This window comes from Bison bison, unplaced genomic scaffold (genome assembly GCF_000754665.1).
Source record: "Bison bison bison isolate TAMUID 2011002044 unplaced genomic scaffold, Bison_UMD1.0 scf7180017864158, whole genome shotgun sequence".
Lineage (NCBI taxonomy): Eukaryota > Metazoa > Chordata > Mammalia > Artiodactyla > Bovidae > Bison > Bison bison.
In genome coordinates, this window is record NW_011494730.1 from 704,964 (window position 1) to 720,255 (window position 15,292).

The following is a 15,292-nucleotide window of genomic DNA, read 5'->3' on the forward strand; positions in this document are numbered from 1 at the left end:
AGGAAGGCCTCCCAGTCAGTGTACTTGGCGGCGTCTCCTGGCTGCTTCTCTTGGTAGGAGATGCCCAGTTAGCACAGCCTGAGAAAGAGCTATTAAGTCTGTCCCTTCCTCTTCCAACACCCACACACAGTGACGGATTATTTGTTGTCACATCAGCTGCTTCCGGAGGCCCTGGGAGGGTGAAGCCAGTGCAGGGCTGGCGATGCTGCCCTGGATTCCGCTCTGGTGACTCTCAGAAAGGCTGCTGCCGAAGCCCTTCTCCCCAGCCCAGGGACTGCTTCCTCTTGCTTCTCTCTTCTCCAGAGAAGCCTCCAGGCCCGCCTCTGTGTACACGGGCCTGGAGCCTCTTCTCCCAGATTCCCTCTGGGACACATCCTCCCAGCCTGGAGCCTTCTGCCCCCTTGAAGGTCTCTCCCCTCAGCCTTCATGGAGGCCACTGAGGAGCCCAGTGGGGCTTGCCCCGGGCAGGGAGGTGAGGAGGGACATTCCTGATTATGTAATCTCCTTGAGCTCCTGGAGGAGACTGGAGCTGGATCTCCGAGCTGCAGACACGGGGCCCCCTGTGAGCAGCGGGGGCCTTCAGTCCCCTGCTGGTGCCCAGAACTGCACTCAGCCTGTTCTAATCCTGCCGAGGAAAGGCGGTGACAGGGGATGGGTCTGTGCGGATGTGCTGGGGTGGGGGGAAGCGGGCTGGGCACGGGGCCCGGGTTCTGGCCGCCCCTCCCACTTCCCACTGGGCTGAGTCACTTCCTCTCTGGCGCTGCAGGTAGTCTCCCACACGCCCAGCGGCCTTTGGGGGTGGGTTGCACCCCCTGCAAGAGAGGAGCTCCGGTTAGTAGCAGCCAGTTCGCCCGTTACCCCCGAGGCAGGCGTTTAGAGAAGGATGTGATGTTATGAATTCCTGACAGATTGGAGCTATACATATCCTGCATTTTAGAAATGAACAAAATCATCACTCTGTTTTGGAATGGTGGAGATGACAGCACACGCATGAATCTTTGTCATCAGGGAGTCCTGGCTAAGGCTGAGGGATTACTAATCCGCCTCCCCATCCCCCAGCATCCATCCTGGGCACAGAAGCCAGTGACTTCCAGTGCGTTCCTGGGGAGATTGCTGTGGCCCTCTGGCTCCCAGGGAGAGGGTCCATGCCTGCTCAGGGATGGCTGTCATTCACACTCAAAGAAAAGTCCTCAAACAGAGCTCCCTTCCAGCCAGCCAGGAAGGGTAGAGGAGAACAGGCCACAGGCAGCCTCCTCTGGTCCGATGAGCTGGGTAGGGTCTCGAGGCTTTGGTTTGTTAGCAGACCAAAAAAGAGGGGAAATCTTTACTTCATGAAGTTGTGAGAATGAAAGAAAATCTAGGAAACACTAAGAACAAACGATTCCTGGCAAGCGGTCAGTGCCCGCCAGGTGGTAGTTTACAAGGTATGCGCCTGGAGAGCCTTGTCACCAGGGAGCCACCTCAGTATGGAGCAGGGGCCCTCGCCTTTCATCCTCCAGAGACCTCGAGATACCCCTCTTTTACAAATGATGAAACTGAGGCCCACGGAGAGTGAATGACTCTCACAGAGGGTAGATGACTAGCTCAGGGTCATCAGCTAGTGAGTGATGGAAGCTGAAGTTTAAACCCAGGCCTTGACCCCAAAATCCATCTTGTGCTCCCACCTAGCATTTGGGTAACTGTTCCCTGGTTTGAAACACTTGGTTCCGTGGGCTGCAAGTTTCTCTTGGTTCCCGGGGTTGATTTTGTGGATGGAGAGCCAGTCTGTAGGGAAGCTGGGCCACTGGTTACCGCACGTGCCTGTGAGTGTAGAGGTGCAATGAGGGTGGCTCCCCGAGTGCTTGGGTCAGGAGAGGGTGGGGGTGCCGCCTTGTGGGCTGGTGGGAGGGCTTCTCAGTAACCCAGCCTCTGCAGCTCCGCAGAGCACCTTCTCTGGGTCACCTGCTGAGATTTCACACTGCTCACCTCAAGTCCAGTGGTTTGTTTCCAGGTATAGTCCGCTAAGAGCGTAGCTGAGCCAGAAAATCTCTTTTCTGGGGGAAAACAAGTGGTAGGAATTTTTCTGACCAGCAGAAGGACCTTCACACTCCAAACCTAGAGTGTCCCACAGGGTCTATCCCCCGAGTGAGGAGCAGGCCAGGCCGTCACTCACACGTTCCCACACTTTACTGCAGGAAAGCAGATTTTTTTGCTGGACTCAGCAAAAAGGGGGCTGGTCTGTCCCTTCGCCAGTGAGGGGTTGGTCCCAGTCTGCAGGCATGCGGTGAATGGGTTTCATTCCTCAGAGGGGGTTGCCCTCCAGCAGCCAACACTGTGTAAGCACAACCCCTGGTGATCAGCCCAGAACCGCCCTGCCCCGGGCATCCAGGCGTTTCTGACATGGGACTTTTCCTGGACAGACTGTTCCCAGCACCACTGCAGCCCGGTTACCCACAGCTGTGACCCCTTCTCTCTCTGCTCCTGGATTCTGGCTCCTGCCACGAGCTGGTGGACCATCCGTACTCTCTTCTGGGTCTCTCTGCCTCCAGCCCCTGGCCTCTCATTGGGTCTTCTCTGTCCCCTGCCCCAGTGTGGGTTTTGGTGCCTTCTGGGTGCATAACAGACACTTCTGCACTCCGCATGTTCTCATTCAGCAGTGGGTGGATGCAGGGGCGTGGAGATGAACTGGGGTTGCTCAGCCTGGAGAGTGATGGAGTCAGGGGAGTCAGACATTAGTTACAGCACATAGGAGCAGACAGAGGGTGCTCTGGCAGCCAGAAGAGGAAGGGACTTGCTGCAGGAGGGGACACCCGTGAGGACCCAGGGAGAACAGGGCAGGGGTGTTCATGGCATACTCGGAATTGTGAGTCATTTGGTGTAGCTGCCCTTATGGGGCATAGAAAGGCAGGGAAGCTGGAGAGGTAGCCTGGGTCTGGCCAGGATTACTGAGGAGTTTGGATTTCTTCCTAAAGACCCCAGGAAGCATTGGAGGACCCCCACAGCAGAGACAGATGGAGCTGGTGCAGGCCCAGGTCCCCGAGCAGAGGAGGAAGAGCAGCCTGCTGGAATCTGTTTGTCCAGCCTCAGTTACACAGGGCTTCCCTGGTGGCTCAGATGGTAAAGAGCCTGCCTGCAGTGCAGGAGACCCAGGTTCGGTCCTTGGGTCGGGAAGATCCCCTGGAGAAGGGAATAGCAACCCACTCCAGTCTTCTTGCCTGGAGAATTCCATGGACAGAGGAGCCTGGGGAGCTATATATATAGTCCATGGGATCGCCAAAGGTCGTGCATGACTGAGTGACTAACACTTTCACTTTTCAGTTACACAAAGTAGCTGAGGTGGGGGTCTTCTGATGGAGTTCCTGTATCCTTCCTGACTAGAACAGTGCCCCACCATCTTGCAGTGGGTGCAGAGACCCCCTTTGAAGAAGATGCACTATAGAAAGCCGCCACCAGGTGGCAGACCTTGAGATTGCTCAGAGACCTCATTTCCACCCCGCCCCCGCCCCCATTCCTTAGGAAGAGTTTACGGAACTCCTGTTCACACCAGGCTGGCTCCGCCCCACAAGTATGAGATTCCAAATTCTTCTTCTGTGAGCTTTGTACCCACAAGAAATCCTTCTGAACCTGTGAATCTGGACAACAGATTCCTCCAGGGTCTTGGGAGCTGTTCCAGCAGGGTGTAATTTCTCTGTCTCCAGAGAGTAAATTCCAAACATGGTGACCCTTCACCTCTAAGCACTTCAGCATCTGTAAGCTAAGAACAGGGGCATTCTCCTATGTAACCACAGGGCAGTTTTCAAATTCAAGAAATTTAACATTGTATCATCTGATATACAGTCTATATTCAGAGTCTGCTAATTGTTCAAAATATAACTTCTTCCCCTCAGGATCACCTGTCTCATTTATTTGTCCTGTCTTTAATATCCTTCAAGTGAGACCAGTTCTTCAGCCTTTGTTAACTACCTGACATTGATGTTTTTGATGCATATAGGCCTGTTGTTGAATGTTCCCTCAGTTTTAGTTTGACTCCTGATCAGCTTCAGGTTATGCATTTTTGGGAAAAAAAAAATTAACATCAGTAAGATTGCTTCATATCAGGAGTAACATGATGTCAGATTGTTCTGTTATTAGTGATATAACTTTGATCATGTGGTTAAGGTTGCAGTTTGCTTTTTCTTAAATTGTATATTTACACATAGTGAGTTTCACGGGTCTTCTAACAATTCCGTCGTTTTGACAAATGCACACACCTAGCCTTACGTCCTTTGGTAGCAGTTTTACAGCCCAGGATGTGTGCTCTGTCCCCTCCCACAGTCCTCTGCGAGAGAGCTTGGACCAGAGGCACCAGGTCTCAGTTCCAGACTCCTTACTGCCCCCCAGCTGGATTATGATGAAGGACCTCATCATCCTGGGAAGGAAATGGCAACCCCCTCCAGTCTTCTTGCCTGGGAAATCCCCTGGCCAGAGGAGCCTGGTGGGCTACAGTCCACAGGGTCACCAAAGAGTCAGACATGACTTAGCGACTAAACAGCAGCAGCATCATTCTGGACAGTCCCTTACTGGGCACTGAATTGATAATTGCCAGCTAGTGCTCCGGCCTCTGCTCCCCCATGAACCAGTGAACAGAACAAGAGGATGAGATGCTGTGTGCCTCTGCCTAAAAGAACCGGCCCTCCCCTTGACCCACAAAACAACTGTACCCTGCCCTCCACTGCAGGCTCGTACCTGGTACTGCCCAGCACCCCTCTGCCTCCTCAGGAGCTCAGCCAGCCCCCAGGCTTCCTCTCCTCCCCACATTCAGTTGAACATGTCACTCAGTCTGCCCATCAGACCACCCACCCCCACACCTACCCCCACCCAGCCTGGAGTATCAGACCAGCAGACAGATAGCAAATTCAAGGTCTCTTAAGCCTTCAGTCTGGTGATCGTCCTTCTTCTGCTCCCCACCCCCGCTCCAAGTCAGTGCCTGACTATTCCTTTCTCCTTGGGCAGCAAGAGAAATTCAAAGCTGCTGTGTTTAAGCTAAGAAAAGCACAATTTATCATATGTTTGTAATATGCCAGTAAGTACTCTTGCTAACCCTTTTACGTGGGTCATCTCACTGAATCCTTAGACCAGCCTTGTAAGGTGGATCCTGTACTCTGGGTTTTGCATATACAGAATAAGTATCTCATCCAAGATCTCATCATTAAGTAATGGTGCTGGGCTTGCTCTGACTCCAAGCATCCCAGCTAGTATGGGTTATATAGGTCAAGGTGGTGATCCCTTTAGCTCGAGAGTGACTGGACCAAGCGGACGTCAGCTGAGGCTTGCTGCAGAAAGCACCCTAAGCTTTCCACCACCACCCCCAACCCCCACCCGCAAGCGCTGTAGTACAGATGTTTCTGTCTGTGCTGTAGCACGGAAACGACTGAGACGCATTGCTTTGACCACATTGTTCTGCCACCTGAGCGTCCTGTGGACAGAGACCCTTTTCTTCCTCCCTCCTGGGGTCTGGTGTGGGTGTGGCCACACAGACCCTTGACACGTGTGGCAAATAGGGCTGAGGCCAGAGATGGGTGGGAGAACTTATGCTCACTTCCAGGTGCCAGGTGGGCTGGACAGAGGGGCAGGGTCCCTGCCTTCAGTAGACACTGCCAGAGATAAAGCCCAGAAGACAGAGGCCTGTACAGCTCAGGATCTTTTTATTTGTTTTGTTTTGACAGAGCCAGGAAACATGGCGGTGGGGATAGGGACAGCTTGAATCCTGACACTTACTGGCTCAACGTGACCCTGCAGTGTAGACAAGTCCTTCGGCTCCTAGCAGGCATTAGAAGCTGCTGACAGATCGTGGCCACCAGCTGTGGTGTCATCACACACATGCACACACACAGGTAGCTTACTGGGCTGGGGTCTGCTGTTTGCTCCTTGCAGGGACCACCTGTGCATTCCACCTGCACTGGTTTGGTCTGCAGGGTCACCCACCTCTCCAGGAGCCCCCAGGGTGGCAGCAGGAAGCCTACTAGGAGGCTGAGTGCAGAACTGCACATGTGGGCAAGCCCCGTGCTGCCCCTCGTGTTTGTGGCTCTGTGCGTGTGTGAGTGGCCATCGCCGGGAACTGCATCTGCGCACCTGCATGGAGACCAGTGGGGGTGCTTCTGGGCCTCTCCTTGCCTCGGCCAGGCTTCAGTTGCTTTGTAGTTGGGTAGAGCTGAAGAAAGACTGAGCTGGGAAGGTCTCAGTACCCTCTCTCTTTGCAGCCCACTTCCTTGGGGGATTGGTGGTATGCCCACCGTGTTGAACCACGGTCTGCCATAGGGTGCCCTGCTTGGCACTGCCCTGCCCAGCTGTCTTGTACGGTGGCACACTGCAGCCTTGGACTGGGCATCATGGGCCTTAGAACCTCGGGTGGTGCTGATGGCCCAGCCTTCCTTGCCTTCTGGGAGAGCTGAGCTCGCATCTCCCAGCAGCTTTGGGACAGGATGACCTTAATGGCAAACGAGCAGGGTGAGGGCATCACCTCCTCTGGGTATGCTGTGATGCGAGCACAGAGCTGATGCCCACAGCTTGCTCCCCAGGTCAGGCAAAGGGAACCCCCAACTTGAGGGTCGAGCAGCACAGCCTGCAGGTGGCGGGCACCCCTGCCCCTCACCCTCTTTTTTGCCTCACAGAGCTGTCTGCTGAATCCGGGTTCTGGGGGAACTGGTGCTGGCCTGGGAGGATAGCCCTGGAAGAGTGGACAGACTTAAAGCTCCAGAGACTTCCAAATCAGGCCTGCTGGGTTCTGGCAAGCTGAGCCATGGGCCCAGGAGACACCAGGCAGACAGCTCCTTCTTAGCCAGGCAGGGCCAGGGCCCGTCACTGCAGCCTGAGGACCAATGTCTCTGGAGAGGCCTGGGCCCAGGTCCTTCTGAAACCAGGGTGCCCGGAGCTTCCACATCACACTCTCACTGTGAGGCCAGGATCCCTCGAAGCAGGCTCCCCGTGGGCGCATCGGTGGGCTATGTGCAGGTGTGTCTGTGGAGGGGACACAGCAGGATGATTTGGGGGCAGGAGACAGGAGGGTCTGTCCCCAGGGGGGGTTGTCTTTGCTCATCCCACCGGCGGGCCCACCACAGCTTCCGATTGCCTAGACCTGCCCCCTCACGCTGCATCCATTGCCTCCGTGGCTCATGTGGTGTGAAGGAACGTTCAGGAAGCGAAGCAGCCTTGCTGCCACTTCCCCTGCCAGCATCTTTTCCCTCTCCCTGCCCGTCTGCTCTCATCCTTCTGTCTGCCTACATCTTGGAGCAGTTCCCATGCCATTTGCTTGAGTTGAATCCCTAGTGGGGTGGGTGGGGTCAGGCGGAGCCCACTCACTGTCTGTGCTGCAGCTGCTCCTGGCAAACTGTTGTCTAGACCATGCCTGTGCGTGGGCGCCTAGGCAGCATCTACACGTACGATGACGCCATAGTGGTGCTCTCCAAGGATCCAGGAGGAGGGAGGGTGCTTAGTGCTCCGGGGAAGCCAGAGAACAGGGCCGGAATGTACTGAAATCAACTCATCTACCAGGACAGGGCAGCTGACCCCATAGGAGCCATCAGCTACTGCAGGGAAGGTGCCCAGCCGCCCATAGAGCATCTCCTGGGCCCGGCAGTGGGGGTGATGGTTTTATGTACTTTTTTTCCTAGTTCTGAGGGAGTTTTAGTCTAATGGTAGGGGAAAGACATTAAGTATATGAGCACACAGATAAATACATAATCACAAAATATGGAAAGTGCTTTGTGTGAAAACTACAGGATACCAAGTGAGTGTGTGACCCGTTGGTGTTGCACATGTCAAGGCGGCTTCTCTGAGGAAGTGATACTCAAATTGAGAAAGACGCACAGAAATTATCCAGGCAAAGGGTAGGAGCGGTGTTCTAGACACATTACTGCCGAGCTTTTTAGGATTTTTCTAGAAGCAGTTGTGCTCTCCCCCTGCTCTTGTGTGGGTGACTGAGTCCACTACCAGCATGACCCTTGTTGGCAGGAGTCGTAGCTGAGCCTGACCATGGCTTCTGCTCTGTTTGGGGCTATTAGAGCCTACCGAGCTACCTGATCCTCATCACTCTCAGTGAAATCATGCGTCTGCTCCTCAGTGGCACAGCTTTGGAAATGAATTAGGGGCTGGATGGGAGGCAAATCTGGTAGATTGGACTAGAAGAGCATTGGGCCGTCTCTCCTTCCCAGTTCACTGCATGGAGTCAGTCTCCTGGGGTTTAAAATAAGGGCCGGGACGGCAGCATGTGAAGAGATGTAAGCTAACTAGTGAAGACGCACCTGTTCTCAGAGGACGGGCTGCTGCTGCTGCTGCTAAGTTGCTTCATTCGTGTCCGACTCTGTGCAACCCCAGAGACGGCAGCCCACCAGGCTCCCCCGTCCCTAGGATTCTCCAGGCAAGAACACTGGAGTGGGTTGCCATTTCCTTCTGCAGTGCATGAAAGTGAAAAGTGAAAGTGAAGTCGCTCAGTCGTGTCCAACTCTTAGCGACCCCATGGACTGCAGCCTACCAGGCTCCTCTGTCCATGGGATTTTCCAGGCAAGAGTACTGGAGTGGGGTGCCATTGCCTTCCCCGCAGAGTAGGGGCACCTTCTACAAATAACAGCAAAAACAAACTTAAGGAAAAGAAAGATTGATTGCATAGACATTTAATCTTTTTTAATTACAAAAAGTTAAAAGATTAAGGAAAAACTACATCCTATGGCAGTTATAGCCTTAATATATAGAGTTCCTAAAAAATCACCAAGACTAATATACACAAAGCAGTAAAAAAAAAAAAATAGGAAAAGAATACGAACTGGAAATTCGTAAAAGAAATTCTGCATATAACCAGGAAGAATGTAAAACAAGTCCAACTTCATGAATAATTAAGGAATTACAAATTTAAACAATGATATGCTTTTTAATATTCATGAGATTGGCAGCTTTTTAAAATATGGAAATGCTCCTTCCTGATGCAGGTTCTGGGAGTTGCTTCCCCACACCACCGAAGGTCTGTATATGGCCACAGTCTCCCTGAGAGCAGCCTGGCAGTGTTTGTCACACTCTTTAAAAATACGTGCCCCATTTGACCATTTCTTGGAGTTTATCCTGAGGGAGGCGGGTATGCCAAGATGTTATAACTGCTAATAAAAAATACAAAAAGTGGAGAGAATCTCAAAGTCCATGAATAGGTATGTGGTCTGATAAATCATGACATATTCTTACCAAGGAGACTCTTTCCAATGGTGCTACAGAAGAACACAGGGATGCTACAGAAGACGGAGGGATGTTAATAAGATTTTTTTTATGACTTTATGAGATACATTATACATACCATAAATGTACCCTCATCATACTGATACGTTTTAGGTGGGAGACAAGAAATGCTTATAAATGGTGTCACAGTGGTCTAAATTTCCGTAATTAGAACTGTAAGCATACACACGCACACACAGAGGAAAGTCTGCTTGAATATTAACAACGATTATATCTTGGTGGTAATATTATGGGTATTTTCTAGTGTTTCTACAGGAAACATCAGTTACTTTTTTAAAAAGAAAAAATTATAGAAGCTTAGGCTGAGTGTTCCCAAGCCGTCCGTGTAAGAGTAAAGGCTGCACTCCTAACGTGGCCTTCACCCTTAGATCTGGCCTCTGCTGCCCTCTCTGGGCCCTCTACCGCCACTCCCTGCCTCATGCCATGTACTCCAGCAACACAGGCTGCTTGCAGTATGTTGCTTCCGCGCCATTTCTTACCGTGTACGTTTGCACACCCAGGCCCCTCGCTCTGGAACGACCTTGCCTCTTGCCCTGCCCACTCCAATATCACTCCTCAGAGAAGTTTTCCCTGAGCCCCTGCACCTGCTCTGGGCCCAAAGCCTCAGGGCTGGGCAGGCGGCCTTTCCTGGTCATCCCTGGGACCGTCTGCCCTCCTGTGTGGAACTCCACTGTGTACACCTCTCTCTGCCCCACCTCCAGGACACTGTCTTCACGAGAGGTGAACTGCAGAGAGCTAGAAGGAGCAACTCCTTTTTGTTTTTTTAGATCCAAGTCGAGGTTAATGTCTTCCAGGATCTGGTTCCCGTGTCCCCTTTCCTTTTAGGGGAAAGCGGTATTTGAGGGGAAGGCCTGGTTGCTCAGATGGTGAAGAATCCACCTGCAATGCAGCATACCCAGATTCAATCCCTGGGTCAGGAAGATCCCCTGGAGAAGGGAATAGCAACCCACTCCAGTACTCTTGCCTGAAGAATTCCATGGACAGATGAACCTGGAGGGCTGCAGTCCATGAGATGGCAGAGAGTCAGATGTGACTGAGTGACTAACACTCACTTTTTTCACCTCACTTCGAAAGCAGTCGCTCCAGGGCCAGCTCTCTGTCTCAAGAAAGCCCAGTTGGCATCCGCACAGAAGTCAGTGTCCTTCTCTCTGCATCTGACTGGTCCCTTTGAGGTGGGCCAGCTGCCCACCTCTGTAGCCAGGACCTCCACGTGGAGTGCCTAATTAATCTGCAGTAAAGGAGCCATGGTTCTTTGTTACCAAGAACCTTCCATGCTCCTCTGGGAGAGGCAGGAGGTGGCCGCAGCCACAGAAACAGCAGCAGCCACTGTGTGACACACCCCCAAGTCAGAGCCTCGCAGGCTGGGTTAGCGTAAGGAAGCTCTCTGATTTGCTCAGTGAGAAGGCTCTTTTCTGTCTCGTCTAGAGCTGAGAATGAAGCGGAGAGCATCAGACAGAGGAGCTGGGGAAACGTCGGCCAGGGCGAAGGCTCTAGGAAGTGGGATTTCTGGAAATAATGCCAAGAGAGCTGGACCATTCATCCTGGGTAAGCCTCTGATGGCTAGGTGAGTGGGGGGCCGGGGCAGCACTGTCTGACCTGCTGACACAGCGCAGCGCTGCACCCACCCCAGTGCGGGGCCCTGACCAACCCTCTGTTGGAGTCTGTTTATGAGAGTGGAAGGTCGCTCTGCACCAAGAGCTGTTGTTGCAGTTGTAGCTCACCAACCTTAGAGTCAGCTGAGAGCTGGACGGTCTTCCCTGAGACAGTCCTATGCGTGCCCCCAGGATGTTGCCCTCAGGAAGCAAACAAACTGTCTTAGAACCCAAAGTCCATCTTCCAAGGCGCTTCTCTGACCGTTCATAGAGGGCACAATAATTTTGCAAAACATTTGGTACAGCTGCAAACTTCTTATAAAATTGGCACCAAAATCCTGTAGAACCGGATGTTCCCAGTGGTCTGGAAGAGCAGCAGAGCCTTTCTGCATGATATTCGAGGCCCAGCAGCTCCAGACTGCATGCGTAGGGTTGCAGGTAGGGTGGGTCCTGAGGACCCTGACTCTCCCAGCAGCCAGAGATTGGGTGTGAATTTTGCTTTGGCACAGCATCTTGAACTTATGAGTACAGGATAGTTCCAGCTCCAGTCACTCGGCAAATAGTACGTGGAGCCTGCTACGTTCAATAGGACATGGAGCCTGCTACGTTCTGGTCCTGTGCTGTTTATCAGGGTGATTAAGACAGACAAGTTACTGGGGAGCTTCCTGGAGGTCCAGTGCTTGGGACTCTGTGCTTCCACTGCAGGGGGCATGGGTTCAATCCCTGGTCAGGAAACTAAGATCTTGCATCCCACATGCCTCCAGGCACAGCAAAAAAAAGAATTGGGCGGGACAGTTGGTTGGAGACACACTCTGAAGCTAAAACTAAAGACCATAAAGTTAAAAAAAAAAAGACAAGTTCCTGCCCTCACCGAACTTAACATTCTAGTTAGAGAAAGAAACAGTAAACAACACTGAGATCACCTCGGGAGCCGGGGGAGGGGCCTGGCCCTGAAGGCAGCAAACAGGATGATGTGAGACTGAGGGCCAGAGAGACTGGAGACCAGGAAGGCTCTGTATGCGGAAGGGACGTTGGCTCTGACAGCCGAGGGTAAGAAGGAGCAGCCATGTGAAAAGCAGAGGGAAAGCATTCCAGACAGAAGGAACAGCAAGTGCAAAGGCCCAGAGACGGGGAAGGGCTTAACCTCAGGAATTAAAGAGTCCAGCAGAACTGGAGTGGTGAGGAGGGGTCGGGGAAACATGATCCATTGAAAGCTGGACAGGAACCAAACCATACAAGACCTCGGAGGCCAAAAGGTTTCGATTGCATATTGAAAGCAGTGGAGCGCTGTTCAGGTCTTTCAGCAGTGCAGTGACGTGGTGACGTTACCTGATTTATGCTCTGAAAGCTCAGGGCGCTGTCACAGACCAGTGAGCAATGTACTTCTCCAGAAGTACAGAAGTTCCCAAAAGCTGATATACGGCCGCATCAGACTGCCCAGGGAGCCTGTTCAAGGGATAGTTTCCTGGCTCACCTGGAGCTGGTGATTCAGAGGGCCCAGGTTGTAGCTGGGATCTGCTTTTAACCCATGCTCCTCGGAGATTCTAGCACACACCTGGTGCTGAGAGAGTATAAAAACCAGATGTGCTCAGATGGAGGCACACTCAGTGCTCCACTTTGGGAGGCGTGACCATTTTCTCAGTGGGTGTGAGCCCTGGTGTCCTCCAGGAGAAAAGATCTAGCCAGAAGCCCACGTGGTGGCATGATGGCTCGGTGCCATGGTGGACAGGGCGCCTGAGAAGTAAAGCCAGCGGCTTGTCTGTGCCACAGGTCCCCGTCTGGGCAACTCACCTGTGCCAAGCATCGTGCAGTGCTTGGCGAGGAAGGATGGCACGGATGACTTCTATCAGCTGAAGGTAAGTGAGGCACAGGGCGTGGGGGCCGGGGGCCCCAGGGCCCCGTGCCGGCCCGGCTCCTCCGCCCTCCCCTGTGAGCAAGAGCAGCACCACTTCTTCCCGGGGCCCCGTGTGAACATCACGTTGCCTTCACGTCAGGAAAAACCCTTTCGCTTCATCCACACACATGTGGGTGGATGTGCCGGGGTGGCATGGGAGGACCTGAACCCCTGCTTCTCCTGTTCTAGTCACTCTGCTTGGAAAAGTAAAGGTTGTGGGGTTTTGCTTTTGTGTGTGTGCCTTCCTAAGATCCTCACCCTTGAGGAGAGGGGCGACCAAGGAATTGAAAGCCAAGAGGAGAGGCAAGGCAAGATGCTGCTGCACACCGAGTACTCCCTACTCTCCCTCCTCCACACGCAGGACGGGGTGGTTCACCACCATGGGCTCTTCCAGGTAAGTGGCACCTCTCCCGCCCCCACCCCGGCTGGCCCTGCTGGGGCCACGTCGCACGAGCTCTTCCAGCCTCCCTGCATGCAGAGCAGCAGGACTTCCTGGCCGGCGGCCTGGAGGTCTGGTCACAGCGCTCCTGCCGTGATGGTGGCCGCCTAGCGGGAATGCACCCGGCTTGCAGGCTTTCTTTGAAGAGCCGCTTTTCCGAGAAAAGAGGAAAGCAGGAAGTTATTTAAAGACAAGGGCTCTTTCTAGCTATGTGGTCAGGAATCGGCCAGGCCAGGGTGGGAGGGAGGGCGATGAGGAAGGCGGGGCGGGGAATTGTGGATCTCCGTGATTGCTTTTGGTCCCAGTCCTGCTGCCTGCCTGGACATTTCAGCATCTGCAGCAAGGATCCCTGGGCCCCGTTCTCAATGTCCCAGGTCCCTTAGGAAAAGTACTGATTAGCAACTGGTACCCTGAAAAGAGCCTTCCCCGGTGCAGAATTGAAATTCCATCTCCAAAAATGAAATGAAGAACCAGCACTCTGAATGCTGGGGGAGTGGGTCCTGTTGACGGCCCCCGCGGAGCTTCTGCAGCGCCTTCAGCCCAGACACGCTGGCCAGGCCCACGCATGCTTGATGGGCTTGGTGTCAGGGAGGGCGCACAGGTTTTGAAGCAGGCAGTTCTGAATTCAGGTGATGTGACCTCGGGCAAGTCACTTCCCAAGCCTCAGATCCCTCATCTGAGAGCCATGATGACAGTGCCCACCTTGTATGGTGCTGGGAGGGTGAATGAGAGGGTAGAGAGCCCTGAGCTGCCCAGTTACACACATGCTCGTCACTGCTGTTATTTCAGGCAATAAAAGCTCCTTGTTGGCTTGACTTCTTGAGGTAAAATAAGTGGAAAATGCCTCCCACCCCCACACATAGACCCCACCAAGGTCTTCATTCTTAGATGTGCACTGAAAGGCACCTCTGAAACCTTGTGTCCCTTAAACATGAAATCAGATCGGGGGTGATGATGATTTCTTAGTATTTCATCTCTGGGAGCTTCCAGAGCTTGGCCTTGGTGTCTGTCATTTTGGATAAGAGACCCTGAGTGGTGAGAAGCCTCTCTAGAGTCCTCTGTGTTCCAGATACTGTGCTGGGCCTCTGGGGAAGGCAGAATGAAGGGTGTGATCTGCCCTGGGAGAGGAATGTGGAGTTCCGTCCCCGGGAGCTTCCCAGCCTGCTGTGCTGTCATGGAGGCCTCCTCGAGCTGCTGGATAAGAGTCCTCCTGTTGCGCCGTGTTTCCTCTCCCTTGGCATAGCTTTTTAGCAAGGAAAATACATCCAGAACTACCACCCTTAGGGTTGGCAGCAGTGACAGCTTACCAAGCCCTGGTTCATCAATACCCAGCCCAAGTGCTTACTACATACTTGGTATGGTTGTGTTTTCTCTCTACACCCCTGTGAGATAGAAGTTGCCAGGCCCCCTTTACAGATGAGGAACTAAGAACTTGGAGAGGTTAGCCGAACTTCCCCAGGTCCTGCAGCTAGGACAAGGTGGAGCCAGAGCCTGAAACCAGCCATCAGGGCAAAGCCGTTATATGGCCCAGGAGTCCTGCATCCACGCGAAAGCAGTTGCCTTGAACACACGGAACTCTTAGCTCCCACCATCGTGGACATCGGAAGGAAGTTTGCTTGGTCATTGCTGGACTCCCTGGGAGAGCTAAGGGGGATGGGGGCCCTGGGGCCCTGAGGGTGCTGCCTACACATGGCGCTCAGAGGGCTGCCAGCACACTGGGCTCTAAGTGCCAAGCCCTGACCCATACGCTTTGCAGTAGGACCGGAGCCTGAAATCTGACCCGCGCTGCTTCAGCCTGGGCCCTGGCTGGGCCTGGCACTGACGCAGAAGCGGGGCCGTGGGGTCCTTGCCACCCAGATGTCAGGCCCCCACCGCTCACACACATGCAGGCTTGTTCCAGGCTCCAGTAGAGCCCCAGGCCCCTGGCCCTGGCCCTGCTGGGCCCACGGCCAAGCCCCGGTCTGCGCCCTTCCTCCCAGGACCGCACCTGTGAAGTGGTTGAGGACGCCGAATCCAACCGAATGGTTAAGAAGATGAAGAAACGCATCTGCCTCGTCCTTGACTGCCTCTGCGCGCACGACTTCAGCGACAAGACGGCCGACCTGATCAACCTGCAGCATTACGTCATCA

At 53.6% G+C, this 15,292-nt stretch overlaps 1 protein-coding gene across 3 annotated transcripts in view; it reads left to right on the top strand.

Moving 5' to 3' along the window:
- The window catches only part of STK40 (serine/threonine kinase 40), a 38,735-nt gene that overhangs the window by 9,518 nt on the left and 13,925 nt on the right, over window positions 1–15,292 (top strand). The window contains exons 2-6 of one of the 3 annotated variants that reach the window (XM_010841161.1): window positions 5,685–5,852; window positions 10,663–10,782; window positions 12,600–12,685; window positions 12,974–13,117; window positions 15,142–15,291. In XM_010841161.1, the coding sequence (XP_010839463.1) occupies window positions 10,671–10,782; window positions 12,600–12,685; window positions 12,974–13,117; window positions 15,142–15,291 (492 nt within the window). In that variant the 5' untranslated portion in view covers window positions 5,685–5,852; window positions 10,663–10,670. Of the gene's footprint in view, window positions 1–4,464; window positions 5,853–10,662; window positions 10,783–12,599; window positions 12,686–12,973; window positions 13,118–15,141; window position 15,292 lie in introns of those variants that run through there. The other 2 variants (XM_010841160.1, XM_010841162.1) reach the window with 2 other exon arrangements.